Source organism: Eretmochelys imbricata, chromosome 9, assembly GCF_965152235.1.
Source record: "Eretmochelys imbricata isolate rEreImb1 chromosome 9, rEreImb1.hap1, whole genome shotgun sequence".
Taxonomy (NCBI): domain Eukaryota; kingdom Metazoa; phylum Chordata; order Testudines; family Cheloniidae; genus Eretmochelys; species Eretmochelys imbricata.
This window is the reverse complement of record NC_135580.1, coordinates 24,882,536-24,905,979: the sequence shown is the minus strand read 5'-3', so window position 1 is coordinate 24,905,979 and position 23,444 is coordinate 24,882,536. Positions and strand designations below refer to the sequence as shown.

General features: G+C 39.5%; 1 protein-coding gene across 2 annotated transcripts; it reads right to left on the bottom strand.

Moving 5' to 3' along the window:
* On the bottom strand, nucleotides 1-18,971 carry SLC33A1 (solute carrier family 33 member 1). Of its 2 annotated transcripts, none has more exons than XM_077826484.1 (6): nucleotides 17,636-18,971; nucleotides 13,683-13,873; nucleotides 11,629-11,813; nucleotides 10,125-10,242; nucleotides 9,004-9,219; nucleotides 1-5,919 (listed from the first exon to the last, which is right to left on the bottom strand). In XM_077826484.1, exons 1-6 carry the CDS (start codon nucleotides 18,402-18,404, stop codon nucleotides 5,752-5,754), a joined length of 1,647 nt encoding a protein of 548 aa, XP_077682610.1. In that variant the 5' UTR covers nucleotides 18,405-18,971; the 3' UTR covers nucleotides 1-5,751. The 2 variants fall into 2 exon arrangements, with proteins under 2 accessions (XP_077682610.1, XP_077682611.1); XM_077826485.1 differs by lacking the exon at nucleotides 1-5,919 and adding an exon at nucleotides 6,418-6,461.
* Between the last annotated feature and the right edge of the window lie 4,473 nt (nucleotides 18,972-23,444).

Below are 23,444 nucleotides of genomic sequence, written 5' to 3'. Positions count from 1 at the left end.
TGTATTTAATTATCCTTTATTTGAAAAAGAAAAAAGAAGTATTTCAAGAAATGCTTTCATTGCAAAACGAAGTGAAATGCACAAAATACCTAAAAAAACATTTAAATTGTAGCATCACATTATTGAAATAAGTGGAACAAATGAATCCAAAGATCTTCCAGTCTAATGTTTCCATAAATTCAGCATTTTAATGATGAGCAAGGAAGTAACCATCTGGTGTCTTGTCACACTTTAATAAGTGAACAATTTTAAGAGTCCCAGAACAGACTTCATAAACTTGGAGACACAAGATGGGTGAGGCAATATCTTTTCGTGGACCAACTTCTGTTGGTGGAAGGGACAAGCTTTCAAGCTTCACAGAGCTCTTCCTCAGAGTGAAGAACTCTGTGACACTCAAAAGCTTGTCCCTTCCACCAGCAGAAGTTGGTCCAGGAAAAGATATCACCTCATCCACCTTGTCTCTCTTATATCCTGGGACCAACACAGCTACAGCACTACAAACAATAATGAATCCTTTAACAAAAATATTTTTTAAAACAATAGTTTCTCATTTTAGCAAAATGGATTTGGAGGTAACTTTAAATAAAATCAGCCATTTACAATGGTCCCTGGGCATGTTAGTTATGGTTCCACTGTAGTTTTGTTCCAGTTTAACAAGATTAATATTCACTTTAATTTACTTTAAACAATAATAATTTAAAATAGTAGTGTGTGCTTTATTTCTCTTGTATCGTAAGCAGACTGCATAGAATTATTAAATCTCCCCATTTATTAACATGTATCTCCAGGACAGTACACTTAATAGAAGAACAATGTTTTTGGAATATTCCAGCATACACATACTATTTTATTGTTTTCCCAATATTAGTTCAACAGTAACTGAATTTCATAATAAATTCATTCTTAACCAGAGTTCCTGGATATCAGCCAACTGCTGAAATCGCGTCTCCCCAGTGCTAAATATGAAGAGGTTCATTTATGCAGTACATTCTACCAGCTTTCATTAACAGTACAGAAGTAATCATTATACACAATGGCCATATCCACTTTTATATCTTACAGGTCTATCTCAAATTACCAGTTTTAGGCTTCTCAGGAAAAAGCAGTATATTAGACAATACCAATATGGTCATGACATTTCAGATACAGTACAGAGTTCAGTCAAACTTATAAACCAAGGCAACAATGAAAAGAGTATTCGTGTTCCTGTATCAAGAACCTTTTAATGCTATGTAGAGGGTTCAAACTTAAAATGTTTCACACAACAGATCTAGTAACGAACTAGAAGTAACCAAGTATTATAGGATTTTCACTGGAAAAAATGTTCTTTGAAATTTGTGTTACGTTTGAACATTTTACAACATTTCAATTAACTTGTAGTGGAAAAAAAATCAAGTTGAGTTCACAAAATATAAATCCTCTAAACCTGGATTTTTCCACGATAGAATTACAAGGTAGTGACTTATATCAGAATGATATTTAATAAGTTATAAAATATCACACACGCAACCATGTACAGACAGCCTTCAAAGCATCTCTTTGCCGTAGCTTTAGATGATGTGCAAAAGTGGTTACGTTAAGAATTCTGACTGGTCCTGCAAGATGCTACAAACCCTCAACTCCTACAGTCTTCAAATGGGAGTTGAGGGTGCTCAGCACCTTACAGGATTGAATCCTAAAAAGTTTGTTGGATTAATGCACTAAGATCCATTCTGTAATATAGACTGTGTGACAGCAGTTCTCAACATAGGGGTGGGGCCAGCAGCAAGTCTTACTCATTCACAGTGCCACTCACTCAAATTTTGCCCGGCCACCCCTCAATCATGACAAAGGGGAGGGCCAGGCCAAATCTGAATGAGTGGCATTACGACCACAGGAGTGAGCAACATTGTGTCCTGACACACAGGATTGCAGCCACTCAAATTAGGGTTGGTCACCCCTCCATCACAACAGAGGGTCATCTGGGCCAAATTTGAAGAAGTGGCAATGTGACCTGGCACACAGGGTTGCAGAGCCCACTAGCATTCTTTAATGCTGACATTGAGAAATACTGCCCTGAAAACTTTGTGGGTATTAAGGTTTATGCTTTTACAAGGTTTCCTAGCCTATGCACAATTAGTCTGTTGATCTTGCTGTCTGATTTATGTAAAGTAGCATCTCCTTTATTAGAAATCAATATATTAATAGGTCCAGTTCCATCCTGATTACATTGGAAAAATCCCATTTTGTGAAGCAAGGCTTCAATATTAAAAAAAAGAGGGGGGGGGGCAGGAGGAGGGAAGGCCTGGCTCATGAAAGTTGAGATCCCCCAGTCTAACATCTCCCTGTCCTGTTTTATTAAGACTCGAGATCTCTACACCATCCTTTGTCAGTCACTTATATATTTATACCATATTTCAGATCACTGGTTGTTTGTTTTCAGGTAGCTTTCAATGTAATTTCACAAAACTACACTGAAATATTAAAACTTTGCAGAAAACTCGCTATTATTGGTACATCACAAAAGTTGGTACTAGGCTAATCTACTTGAGTGCTAGTTAAGAATAAAGTATTTCTAAGCAACTTGAGACACTAATTGTTAATTTAAAAGGGAAAAAGGTTTAAATGCTTGTGAAAGGGTAATAGACTGACAGCATTAGATTTTTTTTTAAAAAAAAATCTCTTTACAAAATGAATACAAGAACGTTTCCACACTACCCAACCAATGCACCTCAACTCTGTTCTGGAGAGATCTGGAAACAAAGCAGATAACTTCAGTTTACATGGCCTATCAATCCTTCAGCTCTTTGCTGTGACTGCTAAACTACAGTGCTTAATATTTATGACAAGACCACCTACCTACTAAGAAAGGGTCTGAGAACACCAACTTATTTGGCTGAGATCCTTATTATAGATGATAAATGATAATGGACTTTTGATCACTGCAATCCAGAACTAGATTCAGACTAATGAGCTAGATGTGCCTGCGTACAAAGATCACTAGTCATTCTGCTCCCTAGGTGTGCTGTGGAAAAAAGTTTATTTACTTGGTGCCATAAAACATCTATTGACTAAGAGGCAATATATTTACCCATTTACATTATGCAATGTTTCCACATAATAGTACCTAGAATGTGCTTCACTTTCCCCAATTTCCCATTTAAATATTAAATAGTAAGTTATCATTCCAGTTGAAATCTGTGCACATCTAGATCTTAATAAAACGTAGCTACCATTTTTAGCATCTCTGATCTGGTGTTATATTTTTTAGATGTTAATTCTTCCCCTTCAAAACAACAATTTATTCCTCTTTATGAGAGAAAAAATGTACCGTTAACAGGATCGTTTAGCAATCTGCCACTCAAATATTATAACTGCAGCATTTCCAATTTAAGCAATGTTAAAACACAGCACAAGATAGTCCTTCATTTGACAGACCAGACATTGCAAGTAGTTATTAAACTATGTCTTTTACCTAAAGAAAGTACATTTCAAATACATTACTTTGTTTTACTATTGATTTTGGTTTTCGGTTTTATTTAGAAATTGAAAAGATGCTCTGATGATTAAGCTACTTCAAATACAAAACATTTTATTAATAAGAATCACCTTGGCACATGTAGAATCAGTAATACAGAATTGCAAAAGGAGGGCCAACTGTAAAAATTTCTGCATTTAGTTGCATATATTCTGCAGTCCATAAGTTTTTGTAAAAGCAGGGAAAAAGTAAAAGCCACATTCAAGCCATTAGAGGACTTTTGGTCATGGCTGAAACCGACAACTGCTTTCCTATGCTACTAAACCCGGCAGTATGTTCTGTTTGCACTTATCCAGAAGACAGTAATGGGTTGAAATTAATGCAAATAATTTAAGCTTTATCTAAAAGATTTTGGAAAATGAAAATATTTCATGCGAGAGCTGTGCTTTTATATTCAAGTAAGTCGGCTTGATTTCTTAATCAGTTATTTTAAGAGAATTAAAATACGGATAATGTGCTATTGCTAAACTGGACCAACACACTGCAGCAAGAGGAAACTGGAGTTCATAACTCCAGCTATGTCTCAATTCTGCGCTTCTGTGTTCTCTGATGACATCCAGCCGAATGCAAGCTTATTTTTTTATTGTGGGTGGAGGTGACGAGGAGGGTGAGAGGAGGGGAGCAATCTTTAGTACTGAAACAAACAAACCTTCCCTCCCAACTGTTATCAATAATCTTTTACTCCCCAGACCTGAACAAAAACCCTACCTTTATGTTTACTCGTAATTCAATTAGAATCAAGAATTAATGTTAATTTATATTTCAGCAAAAAATGGTTTCCTTTAAAAATATTAAAAGCACACAAGACAGGTGGAACATCTGATATTTAATTGTGTATTATAAGGAATCGGATATTAACCTACCTGTCATACCTTTACAAGGTATTTTTAATATCATTCAATTGAAGTAATGATGTATAACATACATCCAACAAAATATATAAGTGCCTTTTCATTGGATATACAGCACACTGTGCGTCATTAAGGCACTCAAGAGGCTGATTCATCTGATACTGAATGTAGCAAGCAAATCTCAATTACAAAGTACCAGTTTATGAGTTTTTGAAGGAATTGTAGATGATGCAACATATCTTGCTTGGTACAGTTAGTTACAATCTATTTCTTAACTGATTAATGTGTGTAATGAGCAATTTTATCATCACCACACACTACATCTTTCAAAGGCACTGAATGTCTTTTGTTCACCCTTCTCTTTGGGCTATACATAAATGTTTATGACTTCTCACTCATTTCTAATCTGTATGTTCCAATTCTCTCGTAATACAAGAGCTATACAGCTAGTCACATTTCTCCCTCACAAATGCAAACAGAACCCAGTAAGGATTACGCCAGCTTTTATTATTTTGAAGCTTAGCCTTTAACGCACAAAAGCTTCAACACTCGATCTGACCCTTCAACACTCAAGGCTTACTAAGGGCATTGTGCGGCACTCATCACATAAATCCCACCTCATACTAGTTTTACTGAAAAAAAAAAAAAAAAAAACAGTTGATTTACTTTTTGAAACAAAGTGCCTTGAAACAAGAGGAGACAATAAATTAAAAGGCATAACTTTCAAATCTATAAAAAATGTTATGTTTCTTATAAATCTTTAAAGCTTATAAAAGCCTGAAAATACATTTAAAAGAGGCTTTTAAACACAGTTTGATCCATTGAAGTGTGGTTGTGGTCAGGAAACTGATAAGAAAATGACATGTGTGTTCTACATTTATTCTTCCTCAATCACTGCTAGTTTATATATGCTTAGTTTACAAAATTAAATATTCTTTTAAATGACAGCACTGCCAAGGCCAACTTGTTAATTGATCAAGCCAAAATTGTTTCTGCTCAACCTTTTTTTTTTTTATATAAAGAGAACATAGAACTTTGCTGAAAATGCTGATTTTGAGATGTATATGTGTGGAACAGTTTGCTCTTCTATAGCTACTGCACTGCAATTTAAGTGTTGCTTGTCTAAACAGATAAAGGCAGCCATGAGGACATAAATGTGTAGTACAAACTTGCCATTTTTGAGAATTACTTTTCTGACCTTAACTAGATTTTCACATAGAGCAAATGGTATTGCATACACAAATGCCACTTTTAGTGGTCTTAGTTTTCCCAGCCATTTGGCATTTTAAAAATATGTATACTCCTGTTTAATGAGTATGAAATGTCTCTGCACTAAAATTAAGCTCTAACAATTTGCTAGTTCCATCCAGTATTTAAATTACATCAGTTGGTCCTCTTGCATTTCCATGAAGATTGTCCTTCATCTTGCAGCTTTTTAAGTTTTGACCCAAGGAGGAACCACCAGAAAAATCCCAGAGCAACGCAGATTATGGATTCTACATAATAACCATCCAGCATCGTAACACAAGAACCACCAAGTTCTGTACAGTGCTGAGAGAGAAACAAACATATTTATTAAACAAATTGAAACATTTGCCCAGTATTTCTTTATAGTGAGACAAGTGCTTAAAATTCAAATATAGAAAGGACTTTTGCTGTTATCTAAGTATATTTTAAACAAGCACACATTTTAGATTCCCAATTATGCTACCCTCCATAGTTGCCTTTATCCCTCCCCCCCGCCCCTCCCACATGAGTTTCTTGGCCAAGAAGAAAAACAATCAGTACAGGGAGATGAGCCACACAAAGTATATCTTCTCCAATACAATAAAGTACCTACACCAAGACTGCCACAGTTATCGGTGTTCCCACCTCCAGAATAGGGTCACAGAGGGCAGCCATAGACTGGCATTCAATGGGAGCATGAGTACAAGGAACACAGAGGGGAAACCTTAGTCAGAGAATCCTTCTTTATGGGGCAGTGAGCCAACCATGACTAACAACTATGATCTTCTTGGTTGGGGGCTTCATTACCCACAGATCTTTGGATTCCACTTCATTATTCACTCCCTCCTCTTGGATGGTCAACAACCCTACAGAGTTTATTAAAATTATCTTTTATCTCCATGTGCTTTGGGCAATGGGGGCATACAGGCCTGGGGATCAATTCAGTTACCAAAACCAAACAAAACAAAAACACCAAAAACCACTATGCCCAGCTTGTGCATTGCATACAGATGGAAAAATTGCAATCAGTATTCCAAAGCCCATGAAAAAACGTTCATATTTCAGAAGCCTAGACTCATTTCTGGAAGTCAAACTCTTGCATTATACTGTATTACAGACCTCTCATTATATTGTCTGCAGATCTACAACATTATGTATTCATTTTGTCTACAACTATTCTTGGTGTCTATGGCTATGCCTATGCCTACGAAGCACATCTTGAGCATATTTCCTTATACCTTTTAAAAAGCACTCCCCCCCCCCCCCCCCAAAAAAAAAGTGTTTGTAGTGCAAATTCATTGCAGTCACTATGCATTTAACAGGAATGAGAGAGTACTGAAAGCAAACCCCCTTTTCTGAAGTGCTGTCCAGACCAGCAACACGTGGACAGGGAAGCAAAAGGGAACGATACAAGTGGGGGAGACATGGAAACGGACTGGAGGAGGAAGAGATTCACTCACCTATTTCAGGGAGGAGGGCAAGAGGATGGGAGATCTAATTAGTAACAGGAATGAAGAGAGGTATACCTAGGAATCTCAGATTTATCAGGGCTGGAATCAATTTTTTTCCAGAATGGAGAGTTGCTCTGGTTTAAAGAAATCCTGCTTTACTCCATACCTATTGTTTGGATCCAATATTTATATCCCTAGAATGCTTTGTGCAATCAGTGTGCTTCTACAGCCCAAACAGTATTCTACATACATAAGAGCATTCTATGGTGAAGTTTGAGCCATGAGCAACAAGGGGTTTGACTAAAGCAAGTGAGTCATAAGATGCCAGTTATTTCTTGCTTCAGCAAAGATGTGAATTTGAAGCCCTCATTTCCCCAAAGTTCTTTACTTGCTTGTGCTGTTTTGCTCTACCCTGTGTGCAGTAGCACAGCGTGTTCTATTCTCCAGAACATCCACGAGAGCATTAGAGAGAGGGGGAGTGGAGCCAATTTCACTGCTCTAGAAGCAGTGAAACATCATATGGTCAGGAAGATGGGATGATCAAAAATGGGGGAAGTAAAGAAAAAGTCAAATTAGAAAGAAAGAATCAGAAGGTGATAAAACAGAAAACCCACTGAGGAGGAAAGAGAGGAAAAGCAATGGGGGGTGGAGGGAGAAGGAGGAGGAAGGGGAAATATCCTGCCAAAAATAATTAAAAAGCACCTAATCACAACATTCCAAACTACAAAATCCTGATCCACCCAGGCTTGAGGGGTGTAACCACATCCTCTGTACTCCTGCTACTAATCCAGTCCTTCATTGCATCCCTGAGAAGCCTCTTATTCTCATTTTCCTGTCTCTTCCCCCTTCCCCCCAGCTATAAAGAAAGTAGTAAACATCCTGAAGATGTAGTTTTCCACCAGGAGCATGTGTGTGTGTTTAATAACTGAAGAGTAGATTCAGTAGAAAAATCAAACTTCATGTTAGTGGAATATAAAAAGCAACTGGACATGGGTAGGGATAGGGTCCATAGTGACCTAGACAAATTGGAGGATTGGGACACCCCCCTCCCAAAAAAAAAAAATCTGATGAGGTTCAACAAGGACAAGAGCAGAGTCCTGCACTTAGGATGGAAGAATCCCATGCACCGCTACAGGCTGGCCTTCAACTGGCTAGGCAGCAGTTCTGCAGAAAAGGACCTGGGGATTACAGCGGATGAGAAGCTGGATATGAGTCAGCATTGTGCACTTGTTGCCAAGAAGGCTAATTGCATATTGGGCTGTATTAGTAAGAGCATTGCCAGCAGATCGAGGGAAGTGATTATTCCCCTCTATTCGGCCCTGGAGGCCACATCTGGAGTACTGCGTCCAGTTTTGGGCCCTCCACTACAAGAAGGATGTGGACAAATTGGAGGGAGTCCAGCAGAGGGCAACGAAAATTATCAGGGGGCTGAGGGCACATGACTTATGAGGAGAGGCTGAGGGAACTGGGCTTGTTTAGTCTACAGAAGAGTGAGGGGGAATTTGATAACAGCCTTCAACTACCTGAAGGGGGGTTCCAAAGAGGATGGAGCTAGGCTGTTCTCAGTGGCGGCAGATGACAGAAAAAGGAGCCGTGGTCTCAAGTTGCAGTGGGGGAGGTCTAGGTTGGATATTAGGAAACACTATTTCACTAGGAGGGTGGTGAAGCACTGGAATGGGTTACCTAGGGAGGTGGTGGGATCTCCATCCTTAGAGGTTTTTAAGGCCCGGCTTGACAAAGCCCTGGCTGGGATGATTTAGTTGGGGATTGGTCCTGCCTTAAGCAGGGGGAAAGCAGGGGGGACTAGATGACCTCCTGCAGTCTCTTTTAACCCTAATCTTCTAGGATTCTCTGAGACATTTTGAAGGCCTTTGAATGTGCAAGACACATTAAGAGAAACCATTATTATAATATTTAGACACATCAGAGTGGAGACCATCACACTTTCCAAACTTACTTCTGCAGCAGCTGTAGTTCCACAACTCTGTTCCTGTGCGCCTATACACTCTTTCACTGTAAGTGGATCAACAAGCCAAAGAGCTACCGTAGCAGGCCAGTTTCCTCCCAGATTCGACACAGTGTTTAGAAGTGTCATATATGTTCCTCCAATCAATGGATCACTAACTTTGGCATTGAAAGCCATTATAGCAACATACATGCTGTATAACGTAATCTGATGGGGGAAAAAAATACTAAAATTGATTCAATTATTCTTAACTGTTTTTAAATCTAAAAACATATTACTTGAAATATAGTAACATTTATTTTATATTATTGCAGTTCTTCCAGAGATCTGTGCGGTTAATCACTAGAAATGTTGCTTTGTGGTCAGGATTTGTCTACATTCAACAACACGAGGAAATCTTGCCATTTGGCTTGGCTCATATATATGTAGACCCAGCCTCAGATGTTTTGGAATTATCTGAAGTAGATTTCAGATATGATAGATCAGATTGAATATGCTTTAATAAATACAGAGTTGTCAATGAGATTATTTCAAAGACACTTCACAAACATTGGCCCCATTTCAAAGCCCACTGAAGTCAACAGGCTTTGTTTTCAACCCATTGTGCTATTTCCATCAGTCAATAAAATGCAACTTTATAAGCTTTTTAGGGCAGGAATCTCACATGAATTTCTGTGTACTTTTATGGAACTACATAATCATCATGTTGGTCAGACTCAAAGGAAAATGGTTCCCCTGACTCCCATTCAAATGGGATTCTTTAGCTCACTTTCAGAAAAATAATTGCTGGAGAAAAAAAAAGCTGATCTAGTGAATAAGAATGTGGCAAGAAATCTCTGATGAACCACACTAGAGCAAAGAGAAATCCTCTGAGCAGGCTGATTGATCTGCTCTACTGCATGGGTTTTGTTATTCAGTTAACTAGGATTATAAAATGGAGTTATTAGTTAACTCCATTTCAGTCTCCCATTATAAAAGCACCAGTATAATTAAGATGAGGACAAAGCCAGATAATTATATTTTTACAAGAGGATAAGTTATAAAGATAGTCCATTCATGCCCCCTGCAGAAAAATTCTATCTTTATGACAACAAAATGTAGCAACTTGTTACCTGATGTAAAGCATAACTCAGCAACACCACAATATAGTAATAGATAGGAAATCCTCCTTCATGTTGTACTTTAGGAGTCCACCAAACCAAAACAGCAAATTCCAAGCCTATCAGTAACCTGTAACAAAGGGGAAAAGACTAATTTTTAGCTTCTGAATTTAAATATGTGGACATGAATCACTGCATATCTTGCAAAATCTATAGCATTCATGTGTGAGCACAGATGCTTTTTAAAATAGTTAGTGATGTGAATCCATTTATCTGAAAGATTATAGTAAAAACTTATTTCAAATATACCTAAAAATGATTCTAAGATGGACACCAACTGTTTTTAAATTCATTTGTGTGTATGTATATATCAACTGAAGTTATAAACATTTCATACGAAGCTAGTTTTCCTTGGCAGTGAATGGTATAGCTAAGGTTATGGAAAGTCTCCAGAAATAACCCTCTCCATTTTCAAATGCTCATTACTATCAGAAAGTTCTCTTTTGGGTGAAAGCAACCACACAACTTAGCTAAGGGTCTGTTTGTTTTTTTAAATTTGGAGCAAAAAAAGACTACTTATTCACTTTTCAGTTATGCAAGAGCAAAAGAAATACCTTTTTTAAACTGCAGGAAAAAAAAGAGTAAGACTTTTGTGCATATATATCCTGAAAAAATGGCTGAACTTTATATTCAGAAAATTGAAATTTTACTATTTATTGAATTACTGAACAAATACACAGTATTGATATTAGTTGCATAGATGTGGTTTGTGCTGTTGCATCACTGTGGAGTTCTATTTGTTTGACGGTGCTGCAACCATGGAAGTACACAGCGAAATCAGCAGAATCTAATTCCCTTTTTCTACAATTTAAAGAGGTATTAAAATACTAGACTACTGTGTGACAATTTTAGACATTTAAGAGACATAAAATGCAAATGTTAAGTTTCTCATCCTTGATGCACCCATATTGCATAAATGGGCCGACTACCATTTCCCTTATTCTCACAACTGAACCCAGTGAGGTATATGGGACTACTAGCATGAGTATATCAAGTAGGATTTAGCAGATGAAATATTTTGGATTACTAGTTATGGGCCAGATTTTGCCATCCTTACCACTGAGAAGTACCTTGCTATACAAATACAGCCACTGACTTTAGTGAAACTAATTGTAGAGTAAGGTACTACTCGAGTAAGGGTGGAAGAATATCACCCTGTACTGTCAGATGTACACCTTGCTTAAAGCAAAAGCAGCGTAATTCTGCTTTCAAATATACATGTCCAACACTGACTGACTTCAACAGAAGTTGCACAGGTGTATTGGAGGTAAAAATTGTGCCCTGAAACGTGAGCAAGTTCACTATGAGAATCTTAACTTGCATAATTCTTTATGTCTGTATGTTTGAAAAGCACAACCTTCAATTCACATCATATTATTTTTTATTTATTCAAACTACACAATTCAAATACATTGTATAAACATGCAAAGTTAAAATCTATCATCTACTTTTTTACCTAAAAGGCATGGCTTTGTAAAATGTGTTCAGTGGCTGTGGACCTGCTGTGTATTTGCTGATGATCAGAGGCAATATTATCTGTAAAGGTACTATTGGAACAGCTAGTAGAGCTAAGTGTTCTTTAGGTACTCCTTCTTCCACCAATTTAAGTCCTGTTACTGCATCTGCTGCTGAGAAGCCAACCTGCAATGTAAGTTATAAAGAGAATAAAATCCTGAAAGCCAATGACAAACTTTGCTAGACTATCAAAATTAAATTTCTCCAAATATTCATTAATACTGAGTAATTTGGCACTTAAAATGAACTACAATTTTCTTTTTTCCCCCGCTATAGTTCACTTCCAAATATAGATCCAATCCTGTTGCAAATTCTGCATGGGAGGACTCCTGCACTTGCACACTGTAGGATCAAGGCCATACTGAGAAAGTTAAAAGCAGCAACAAATTTCCTGGTCATATGAATGCTGCAGGTAACAATGAAGACTATCAATATAAAACTAAAGAAAAGTACATTGCACAATTTTATTTGCAATAGAAATTAAACTGACAGTGCCACAGAATTCCAAAGACCCTGCAAATACCCAAACATTCTCCAAATTGCAGATTAGATTTTAGAATTCCAAAATTAGAGGAAACAGCCTTGCTGGAGATACAATCAGAAATACAAAATATACTGGAGACACAATCAGAAGTTCACACAAACCTCAAAGAAAATCGTGTTGCAACTCTAATTTTAAAAAAATGTCTTTACATATTGTAAAAAATGTACCTAATTCCAGGGTGGATAAAAATCAATGATTTAAAAATAAATAAATAAACAAACTGATTTTATTTAAATTGGATTTTTTTGATAAAATGCTTTTTGAGGAAAACACGTATCTAAAGATAGTTTTACTTAAGATACATTATAGCTCAAAGATATCTCATCATGGAATAGGGATTATAAATTCTAATTCTATAGTATGAGACAATGTAATGTTTAAGAAAAGCTTTGTAAATAAATTTCAATAGTTCATGGATTAGGGACCCAATCTTATGGGGTTCCACAGGCTTCTGTATAGATTATTTAGGTTAATCTTTCCATCCAACCAATGGGACTCAGTGCTCAGTCTAGAAGATACCATCAGAGATGCTTAGTTTTGCAGTTCTCAAACTGTGGATTTGAGTCTCCGGAAGTAACATGCTTGTTAACAGCAAAAAACGTTTTTAAACATACATACATACGTGAGAAATAACAGACCTCAACCCTATTGTCCCTCTGCAAATTTATGTACTCAGAGCCAATCCCTCTCCTCTCTAAAAGTGCAAAGTTTCAAAAAGTTCAATTAATAGAAGATTATTGGGGCGGAATAGATCTGGACAAGGAGAAGAAGTCTGGAGATAAATGCGAGAAGCGAGGGACATATGCTTGTTTTGTTAAAATATTATATGTTTGCTGTAGAAGAAAAAAATTCCAGAATACTTAACATTGTCGTTTTAGTTAAATAAAATAATTTAAATGTCTGTCTGGTGACGTTCTCCTCCTAATACACCATGGCAAGAAAATCTTCCAAATACTAATGATTGATCTGTTGAATTGGAGATAGCTCACCTCCCAAGGACTTCATAAATATCTGCTTCAATTACCTTTGGTAAATGAAATAACCAAACATTCATTTTCTGATATAGCTATAAAACTAATCTGAAAAGTTTTCAAAATAAATCATGGTTTAAAAATGTATAGTGTGTACCTTCTAAAAATGAAACCTACATCTTATCTCAAAGTTGTGAAGAATATGTATTCAAGTTATAACAACCAACAAGAATGCACTCTTATGTAGAAAACCATGACTAAAATAGAGTCTTCCTGCCTAATTCATATCAAATCATTAAAAAAGGGAGGTTTAGATGCAAGTCTTTTGTACAACTCTACTTAAAAACAAGAATTACGCACACTTTAGATAATTTGCAACAAGTAAACAGTGAAAAAACATTTTCTGCCATGAAAGGGGAATACAGTTTGAAAATATGGCCCACATGTTATCAATTATTATTCATACGTATGTTTACTCACTTTTGCTGTTAAAATCAGGATACAGAAAGTAAGAACTGCTGGCATTCTTACTATCGAGAAGAGCAGTTTGTACGTATCAGTAATGCCCTTTGTTTCTTCTTTTGATGGTGTTACTTCCTTGTTTTCCTTTTTCAAGAGGGCAACTAAAGTAGTAGTTATTAAGAAGACAGCTCCCCAGAAAAATAGGAAATCTGAAATTAAATTACCTCATCATAATTCAAATATATCACTGTCTACATTTTGTTAATTAGCAGCTCAATATGGGAAATATACACAATACCTTAGTAGATGGGAATTACAATCATACCAATCATGAGTATCAATAGCATTAAAACTCATGTAACCCCCCAAAACTGACATAAAATGTTCCTAACTCTGTAACTGTTTGTTCTCCACATTACCTGCAGGAAAAAATGGCTAACTGGTGTCATTACAGGGATGTTTGTATATCCTTGTAATGACACCAGTTAGCCACCAGTTAGCCATCTACAGCCCACTTCATCGGATGCATAGAATGGAACATAGAGTAAGAAGAAATATATATACATACAAAAAAGTTGGAAGTTGCCATACAAACTGTGAGAGGCTAGTTAGTTAAGATGAGCTATTATCAGCAGGAGAAAAAAAAAACTTTTGTAGTGATAATCAAGATGGCCCATTTAGACAGTTGACAAGAAGGTGTGAGGATACTTAACTTTCGGGAAATCTATTTCACATCCGATGAAGTGAGCTGTAGCTCACGAAAGCTTATGCTCAAATAAATTGGTTAGTCTCTACAGGTGCCACAAGCACTCCTGTTCTTTTTGGGAATACAGACTAACACGGCTGCTACTCTGAAATCTGAGAATTCTGAATGTTGTTCTCGGTTCTATCACAGACATTAACTCAAGGGGATACACAGTATAACTTCTCTGTGCCTCAGTTCTACACCAACAAAATGAGGATTATATTTACTTATATCACAAGAAGTGTGTAAGATCCACTTTAAAGATGAAAGATGGTACAAAACAGTCAATTAAAAATTCACTATACTACAATACTTGCACTGTCACTGGAGGGGGAATTATATTAATAGATTTTGTTTTAAAAGGAAGGAAAAGATTGGTAACTTTCTGAATTATTAAAACAATCAAGTACTGTAAATTAATTCACCTAAGGTGATATCCGTACTGCGCCTTTTAGAGGTGTAGGATAGCCAGGGAAAAGGGTAAGGCAGCCTTCCGCCACCCTTATGTCCTCCTGATTCTGGACAACTCCCCTGGCATATAACTAGACAGTACACTGCGTGAAGGGCCTACAGCACATCTTTACCACATCTTAGTATTTCCGGATCAGAGGGGAGAGAAGAAGATCATTTAAACTGTTTCTCCTATTTGCTGCCTCCATAATGTTTCCCTCCATAATGCTTCAAATATTTCAATAAAAAGGAAAAGGCCATGTGGTTTGACAAGTCTATATTGCTGATTTAGTTAGTCCCAACTTCTTAGATTCCTCCTCCTCCTCCAGAAAAAAAAAACACAGGGGCCTCAAATGATTTTTTATATGATGTAAAATATACAGTTTTCATTGTGCTGTACTAATAGTGGTCTCAGCATGTACAAAAACTGCACTGTGGTACTAGTGCAAAAAGGTGCCACAGGGCAGACAGTTGCTATTGCAGTGCTAGACCAATTTACTAGGATTGAGATAATGCTCAAAACTGTAATCAAAGATATTCCTATTTTATACACATGCTTCTAATCAAGTCAATTTGCACCAGCTGCAGTGATTAGTTTAGCTGAGAAAAGTATGCAGAAACAAATGAAAATCAATGAACTGTTAATTAAGATTGGAAATCTTAAATTTAACTTGGTAAAAGCAACATATCCTTCCATCCAAAATGTCCACTACGGATCAGTATGCAGAGGGGGGAAAATGTGAAAAATCTTTTTAAAAATATCACTTAAAGGCTAGTAAGCCTGTATTTAAGAGAGAGCACATAAATGAATTACACTTAGTGACAGTATTCCATAATGATAAAAGTTCAGTGAAACATATTGGGGCAATTAAGCAGTTATTAACCTAATCATCCTTATGAATCCTATTCTACAGTCATTAAAATTATGTCCAACCAATAAATGACTAAGGTTTCTTGCTAGTGCCAACATTTAAGACATTGATTACTTCCAAGTAAGTACACTAATGAAAGAAGTGTTATTTCTAAACCTAAATTAGTGTAAATTTTATTTTGATGAGAGATTGAACATAAAGAAATGTAAATTTCCCTAGCTGATGATTAAGTGTACTAAGGTAACTTGCTTTTCCCACCCTCATCCAATTTAGAATTCAAGGACAGGTTGAACAGGTTTGGTTATTTTTTTTATGAATGTTTCTGTGATAGTCACAGATCTCTTTTGTAAATAATACTATTCATGTAAACTAAGGTGACCTGAACATTGTGGGTATGTGGAGCAGAAATGAACCTTCTTAGCAAAGGAGGAGCATACAACCTTATCCAGCAACTGTTGGAAGGAGAACAACCTGTCACAAAATCATGGTGGAAGGAGCCAGGAAAGTGTCAGAACTGGGGAAACAAGGAAGCTGCAGGGTGGAAAACGATAGAGCGCCAAACCATGGATATGTAGTTCCATTTGGAAAATGCACACACAAGCCTATTGCCATGTATGCAACACCCAGGGCAGTATTGTCACTGTATGATAGTATTTTTCCTATATAAATTAGCATTCATGAACAAACCATACCTACCAACCAACCATGAGAATGTTAGTGCCTGGGCAAGGGACCAGCTTGACACCCTGCAGACTGAAGTCCCCCATTTATCCACAGAACACGGACAGCATGTGGACAGACATCACAAACCTCTGTTAACTCTTAACTGAGAAGCCCACCCCTAGAGAGAAGAGGAGAGTTCAGATTCTTTAGCCTCTCTGCTGAGGCTGCCATATGGGGTGCCAAATGTGGTGGCATTTTTGTGATATAGCCACAAATGAAGAGTGACCATCCAACTCAAATAGCCAACCCATGTTAAAAGTTTCAGTTCACTACTAACCATGACCACACTAGACTAGTGACCTGGAACAGTTCCCGGTTCCCTGAGCTGGATAGCTCAGATTCGGATCCCCTGAGCTATCCAAGTTCCTTGGGAAGTTTAGTTGCCAATGCTCAAGGTTGTCACAGCACATACAAATATTTATGCTTTAACAACTTCTGAAATACCTGGGCAACATACGTAATAAATACAGCCTACATATACCTAAGAACAAAAACGCAGAGCCTAGTGACTGACAATACCACAGACTGTTATGCCATGATTCAGGGATACTGTTTTTCAGGAAGGAGGTTTAAAAAAAAAAAAAAAATGTTATTTACATTTCCACTAATAAGGCTTGGAAAGATTCTTAGCATATCTAGTCCTGAACATTTATATTTTTGGGGCTACCATAAAAGGAGTAACACTGTTCATGCAAATACAATACGATTTATAATCTTGGGAAAAAACAGCAAGAAAGAAAAAGATGATGTTTGTCTAAAAGAGGATCAGCTCAAAATAGCTTTAAATTATTTTGATCTAAACAGAATGAACCTTTAAAATTCAAAGTAGTGCTGACTTGACAGCTCTGAAAACTGCAATTCCTCTATACTTATAAATGTACAGGTAATGACACTTCAAAGTTTCCCCAAAACATTCTGCATACCTTAACCCTGAGCTACAAGGATGACCTCTAAATTTAAGGGGTAGTGACCATCCCTCTTAGCCTCTTTACAGAGATTGCCAATTGCACTCATTTAACCACTGGGACCTAGCTTAAGACCCCACATTTCACCTAAAAAAAAAAAAACTTTCAGTCATTTTCAACCTGGATAACATTCACTTTTAAAACAAACAGAGGTTGAAGGTTCCAAAATCCATTACAACTATCATGATTTGAATTTCAATATAGTATAGATGATACCTGAAAGGGTAACAATTCCTTTGGGTTGAGGTTGGAACCTCAAATATTTGTTACAGAAGGAGGGAGATTCAAGGGCCAAGAACAAGACATTTCCCAAGAAATAACCAGCTGTTTGGCCAACAGAGTTACAAGTGGAAGCATAGCCCACATTTTCTCGGGACAACATAGTCAGTGCCCAGCCATCCACAGCAATGTCCTGTGTGGCAGCCAGGAACTCAAACAAAAAGAAAGTCACAGTGAGGGCCACCACATCAGGACTCTTGCCCTCCACATCGCCTAAAAGGAAGTCTACCTGTGTGGACAGGTACATCATAAAAAACCCCAGGATGTACTGAGTGGGCACAAGCCAGGACTTGCGGCGGCCAAAGCTCTTGAAGTAGACTGCATCCACCAATGGGGCCCAGAGCAGCTTGAGACTGAAAGGCCAAAAGACAAAGCTGAAAAAAGCCTGGTCCTTATAGCTGACATTCTTGCTCTGCAAGATGAATGGGATGCTGCCTGCCAGCCCCAATGGGATACCCTGTAGTACATACAGAAAAAGGAGGAGCAGGATACTACCCAGTTCTGCCCGATATCCCCGGGATACCATGTAGGATGGTGAGTTAAATCCCTGGAGCAGTGCCTCTGTGTCATCTTCTCCTGGTCTCGCAGTGTGATTATCCATGTACAGAGCTGGTGGTGGAGGCTTAATCTCCATGTCCATGGACTGGTGGTAGCCACCAGGCCGGCGCTGCCGGCTGCTGTCCTTGTAAGAGATGGTTGGGCTCATGTTGCACACGAAGTCCGGAATGTTTTTGGAGGGGGGGCTCCACTGTTCCCCAACAACCGTATAACGGCAAAGAGAAGCTCCTGCGCACTGTCACTCACTTGGGACGCAAGTTCCCAGCTCCGCCCACCGCAGGCCAGCGCGGGATGTGCATACGCCACTCTACTCACGCCCAGGCTTCCCAGGGACGGGGCTGCTCACCTTTGCCCACCACAGAGCAGGGGAGTTTCAGCGCCCTCTGCTCGCCAGGCCTGGGGGTGGGGTGGGGGGTGGGGGAATCAAGTCTCCACTCACTAGGTCACCTCTTTTATGTCGAGGAGGCACAAGGAAGTTCAGCTCTTCCCCTTGCCGGGAAGCGTGTACACTGCGAGGGGGCCCTCTGGTCCGCCGGAGGGGGGCGGTGTTGGTCAGCGTAATCCGCGCGAGACGGGTGTCGCTCCCCTTTACAGCTCCTCTCGCCTAGCTCGGTGTCTTCGCGGAGTCGCCGCTCCGCTCCCGTCCGGCACTGGCCGCTCTCTGTCCACCAAGCATCCCTATGGTGCTATCAATGGGCTTCAACGCAGTACTTCCGGCTCCCCTGTCCGCTTGGGTCCGTCCTATAATGGCTCCCCCGGAAATACTCGCCAGCACAATGCTTCCTCCGAGGGGAAAAGAACGGAAATCTCACAGCTGCGCTGCCTAGCAGGCGTGGTCCCACCCCATTGGTGGGGAGGTGGGTGACGTTTGGGTCAAACGAGGCCGCTTTGTTTAATAGCATGCTACCCCCCGCCACGGAGTAGCGCTGTCTCTGGCCGTCTGCGGGAACTACTCCCCGCTCTGCGGCAGCGCCCCCGCCAGCCTCTCCAGGACCCACTGCAGCTCTGCATCTTGTCCGCTCAGCTACCAGTAGGACTTCCCTGGTCTCGCAGGCGCTGCCCTCTCTTCCCCGCTCTACATCCCCAGCCTCAGCTTCCCACTCCGCTATTCTGGGGTTCCCCCTTCTCCCTCCCCTCCCACAGCTGGACACCTTAACCCTTACTCCAGCCTTCCTCAGGGCTTCCCTCCCAACGCTTCCTGCAGCTGCAGGTACCCCCACCAGCTGCTCCCCGTCCAAGGCCTTCCTCTGCCCCCGCTTCTCCAGTATCCTGCAGTCCCCACACTGGAGGCCTCTGTTTTCTCATGGTCCATCATGGATACCTCTGTCCCCTACTTATTCCATCGTTTGGGGGGCGGGAGTAGCAGACCCTGTCCCTTTCTCAAGGGATTGTGTTTGCCTTCCCTGACACCACCTTAAAAATAATCGGGGATATAGGGGTCTTCCAGAGAAGTGATATCAGCTTCTATAATACTGACAAGATGTGGCGAAACACTGGGCGTGGGGTGGGGGCATGAGGATTATGGGAAGGAAGTGCAACCCCACAAGGTTTTCCTGTGCTATGGGGAAGTCTCAATCAAACGTGGGCAGGAACATTCTTGAGCACTGGAGAACTGGTGGAAGAGTTAGGCTTCCTGGGCACACAAACCCCAGAATTGTTGTAATTTACCAAATAGGTCAAATTTGGCTTCTGGAGCCTGGATGTATTTAAGGAGCCTGCCCATTTAGAATTCAGAAAAGATCCTACTTGGCCCTTAAGAGCATTATCTTTGGTTGGTGCCTGATCTTGATAATCCAAATGCAAATGGGTGACCAGTGGCCACAGATGCTGACACCACCCTGGGGAGCCTGGTTCTTCATCCAAGTAAAGTCTGGCTATGAATGTTTCTAGAGCCCCCACAGCAGGTTTCTGTTTGGGGGCACATCAATGAAAAATAAAGAAGTAGTGAACAATTCAATTGTAAGAGCCAACACAGGCATATTACAATCTGAGTGGTTAAGAACTGGATATTGATATAAAAAAAAGTAGTCAGAAGAGTACTTTAAGAAGTGCAAGGGGACTGCCAGTCTCTCTGCTGGTGAGGCCATTATGTGAATACACATCAACTTTCTAATAATATCACTCATATCATTCGTATAATGTATTCCAGTGTCTCATTTTTAATATAGGAGACAAGGAATTTCTCAGCGGATGCAATTTCACCTAGTTGTCCTTCAACCATGCAGCTACATGTAAAACTGAATATATCAGAACCTTATAATTTGAAATGACTCAATATACTGGTATCTAGTATTAAAAGGGAGATAATACTGAACATTGCTCCCAGAGTATGCATATACCATGAAATAAGTTAGAAATCTGTAATACAGTGACATGTATGAAGAGCAGAAAAAGCAGTTATAAAATTATATTTTTAAGGATCTCTGATCAAGAAAAGACTAGCAGGACAGCATCTTTAAACATTTTAGATCGATATACAGTAGTATGAGCAAAAGTATGTAACATTTCCCACACACAATAAATTGCTACAATTAAGCAAGGAAAGATAAGCTAGACCTAATTTATAATAATATAGTAAAATTATGTGTTATTAAACAGTCATTGAAAGTTTAGTAATAATATTCTGTAGGCAGATCACTAAACTGATAATTAAGAACTAAAAAGACATTTCATATAGAGATGTCAAGGGAAAGCTGTAGCTGAACCAAATCAAATTACTTACTTTCTTCATTCTGTGAAGAGCTGTGTACATCAGTCATTGAAGAAGGATGTTTGAAATCTTTTTTCTAAGATAAATATTCTTGATATTTAAAAATATGACTACATTTGTGATGTCAGGTAACTAGTTAAAAAGGAAAAATTCTCCAGGAGAGGGTGTAACATGGAAACAATTTAATTAATAAAGTGTTAGGCAAACCTATCAAGACCTGCTACTGCCATTCATTGCAAACACATGGAGTCATATCCTGAGGGGAAGTGTGCTGTAAGGAGTTTGAGCACAGGATGGGGAGCTAGGAACTCCTGAGTTCTAATCTTTATTCTACCACTGACTTGTTTTGTTAATCTGGCCAAGTCACTTAACCTCTCTGGCCCAAATCCTCAAAGGTATTTAAGCTTCTAACTTCCATTAATTTCAATGAGGATCTGGGTCTCTGGGCCACCATCAGTAACACAGAGCTAATAAAACTTACCTACATCAGGGTTCATAGTAGAATAATTTGTTAATGTTTCCAAATGTAACTTAAATAAGTGCTAAGTATTAATTGCCTCCCATTTTAGCAAAACTGTAAGATCATAATAAACACTAGGGTGTGGCCCAGATTTTGTGATAACTATAAAGTAGAATTCCTCTTACATACTAATTATACAGTCCTTACTACAAATCTTGTCTTGCAACTAGATAGAGTGAATGAAGGCTCTCCATCTTCATCAAGTGGATCTTATAACCTGAAATGCCTACTCCATAGGTCCATATGGGACCCATTTCCAATTGTTTCTTTAGAAGCCTCAAAAGGCATATAGAATAGTATTAGGAATGTCTATATATGGATAAACAAGATATAAGATATGGCTAACCCAAGCTAATCAATCTGTGATAGAAACCAAAATTATATGTCTGGTAGCATCACTTATTATTAAGGTTCCCTGAAACTTTCCATTATAAGATCTGTTTTCAGCGAGTTACAACTTCGCCAAACTTTAGCTGTTCAGGCTGAAGTTTTCCATGGTGGTATCTACCTCAGGCTGCTATTTTTAAGTCTCAGACAAAATGGTTCAGCTGTTTTCAAGAATGACACTAGTACAACTAGGGAAAAATACATTGTTTTGCAATGTAAAAAAATTAATAAATCTGGCAACTTTTTCTTTGAGAAGCTCTAGCATTCCCATATTTTGTAGCTGGGACTTTAAATTTGGCAAAGAGGCTTTGTGTCAGGAATGTGCCTTTTGGTATTCCTGGGAAAATCTGTCCAAGTTATAAGCCTTTGCAAACTGAGATTTTTTTTTCAGATTCTCAGTAGAGATTTCTTAGGTTACCTCTACACATTGAACTTGGAATGTTACAGTTCCCAGCTCAAAGAGACATACCTGTCCTAGCTCTGATAGAGCTAGTGTGCTAAAAACAGAGCATAGCCATGATGGCACGGGCAGCAGGAGAGGCTAGCCACCCTGAGTACATACCCATCCAAGATGTTAAGTACTGCTCAGGGTGCCTAACCCCTGCTGCCTTTCGTACCAAAGTTGCTACACTCTATTTTTAGTGCACTAGCTCAATCAGAACTAGCATGGAAATGTTTCTTCTAGCTGGGAATCACAACCCCAGTTCAAAGTGTAGACATACCCTTAGAGTTTAGCAGATAAAGACTGCTCACTGAGCATGTTCCGTCCCCTCACAACTCCAGCCAGGAGAGGCTGGGCATGGCAACAAAGAACAGGGAACCTGTCTCTCCAGTGGTCTTAATTACTTCCCTGTTATGTGCCCATTCAGTGTGGAGGAGAAAGCCAACTGACTTGAAAGCAAAGGGGACAACAGCTGGACTCAGGGAATGGGGGTGGAGAATAGATTGGGACAAGGAGCCTGGTGAGACTGGGAACAAAGATGGGGACTGGTTGGGCAAGGAGATTGGAACCAGGAGCCAGGTGATGGTGGGAAACTGCGATTGGCTGAGCAAAGAGACGGTGGCTGGATGGCAAGGGGAAGCTGGGTCTGGCTGAGAAAAGAGGCAGGTACTGGTTGGGCAAAGAGACTGAGCTTGGGATGGGGGAGGGGACACTGGAACTGGAAGCCACAGGGGGGAAGACTGTGAGCCACTAAAGAAAATGGGGTAGGGAGACTAGGAACCAGTTGGTGGGAGAGACAATGAAAGGGAAGAGGAGCCAGGGCTCAGGGATGACTGAAACTGGTTAGACAAGGAGACAGGAAATTGCGATGCATGGGGAGGGAGGGGGGTGCAGGCTCTGGGGTAGGGCCGGAGGGGGGTGCAGACTCTCCAGGGGCTGCGGTGAGGAGAGAGGACTCCCCCCAGCCCTCTCTCACTGCAGCAGCTTGGAGCCAGGGGAGAGCCGCCTCTCCCTGGCTGCAGCAGCTCCAGTAGGGCTGGGCTGAGGGAGGGGTTCCTCTTCCCCGGCTGCAGCAAGTCCGGGGCAGGTCTGTGTTGGGGTGCCTCTCCCCCGGTGATGGCAAGTCCGG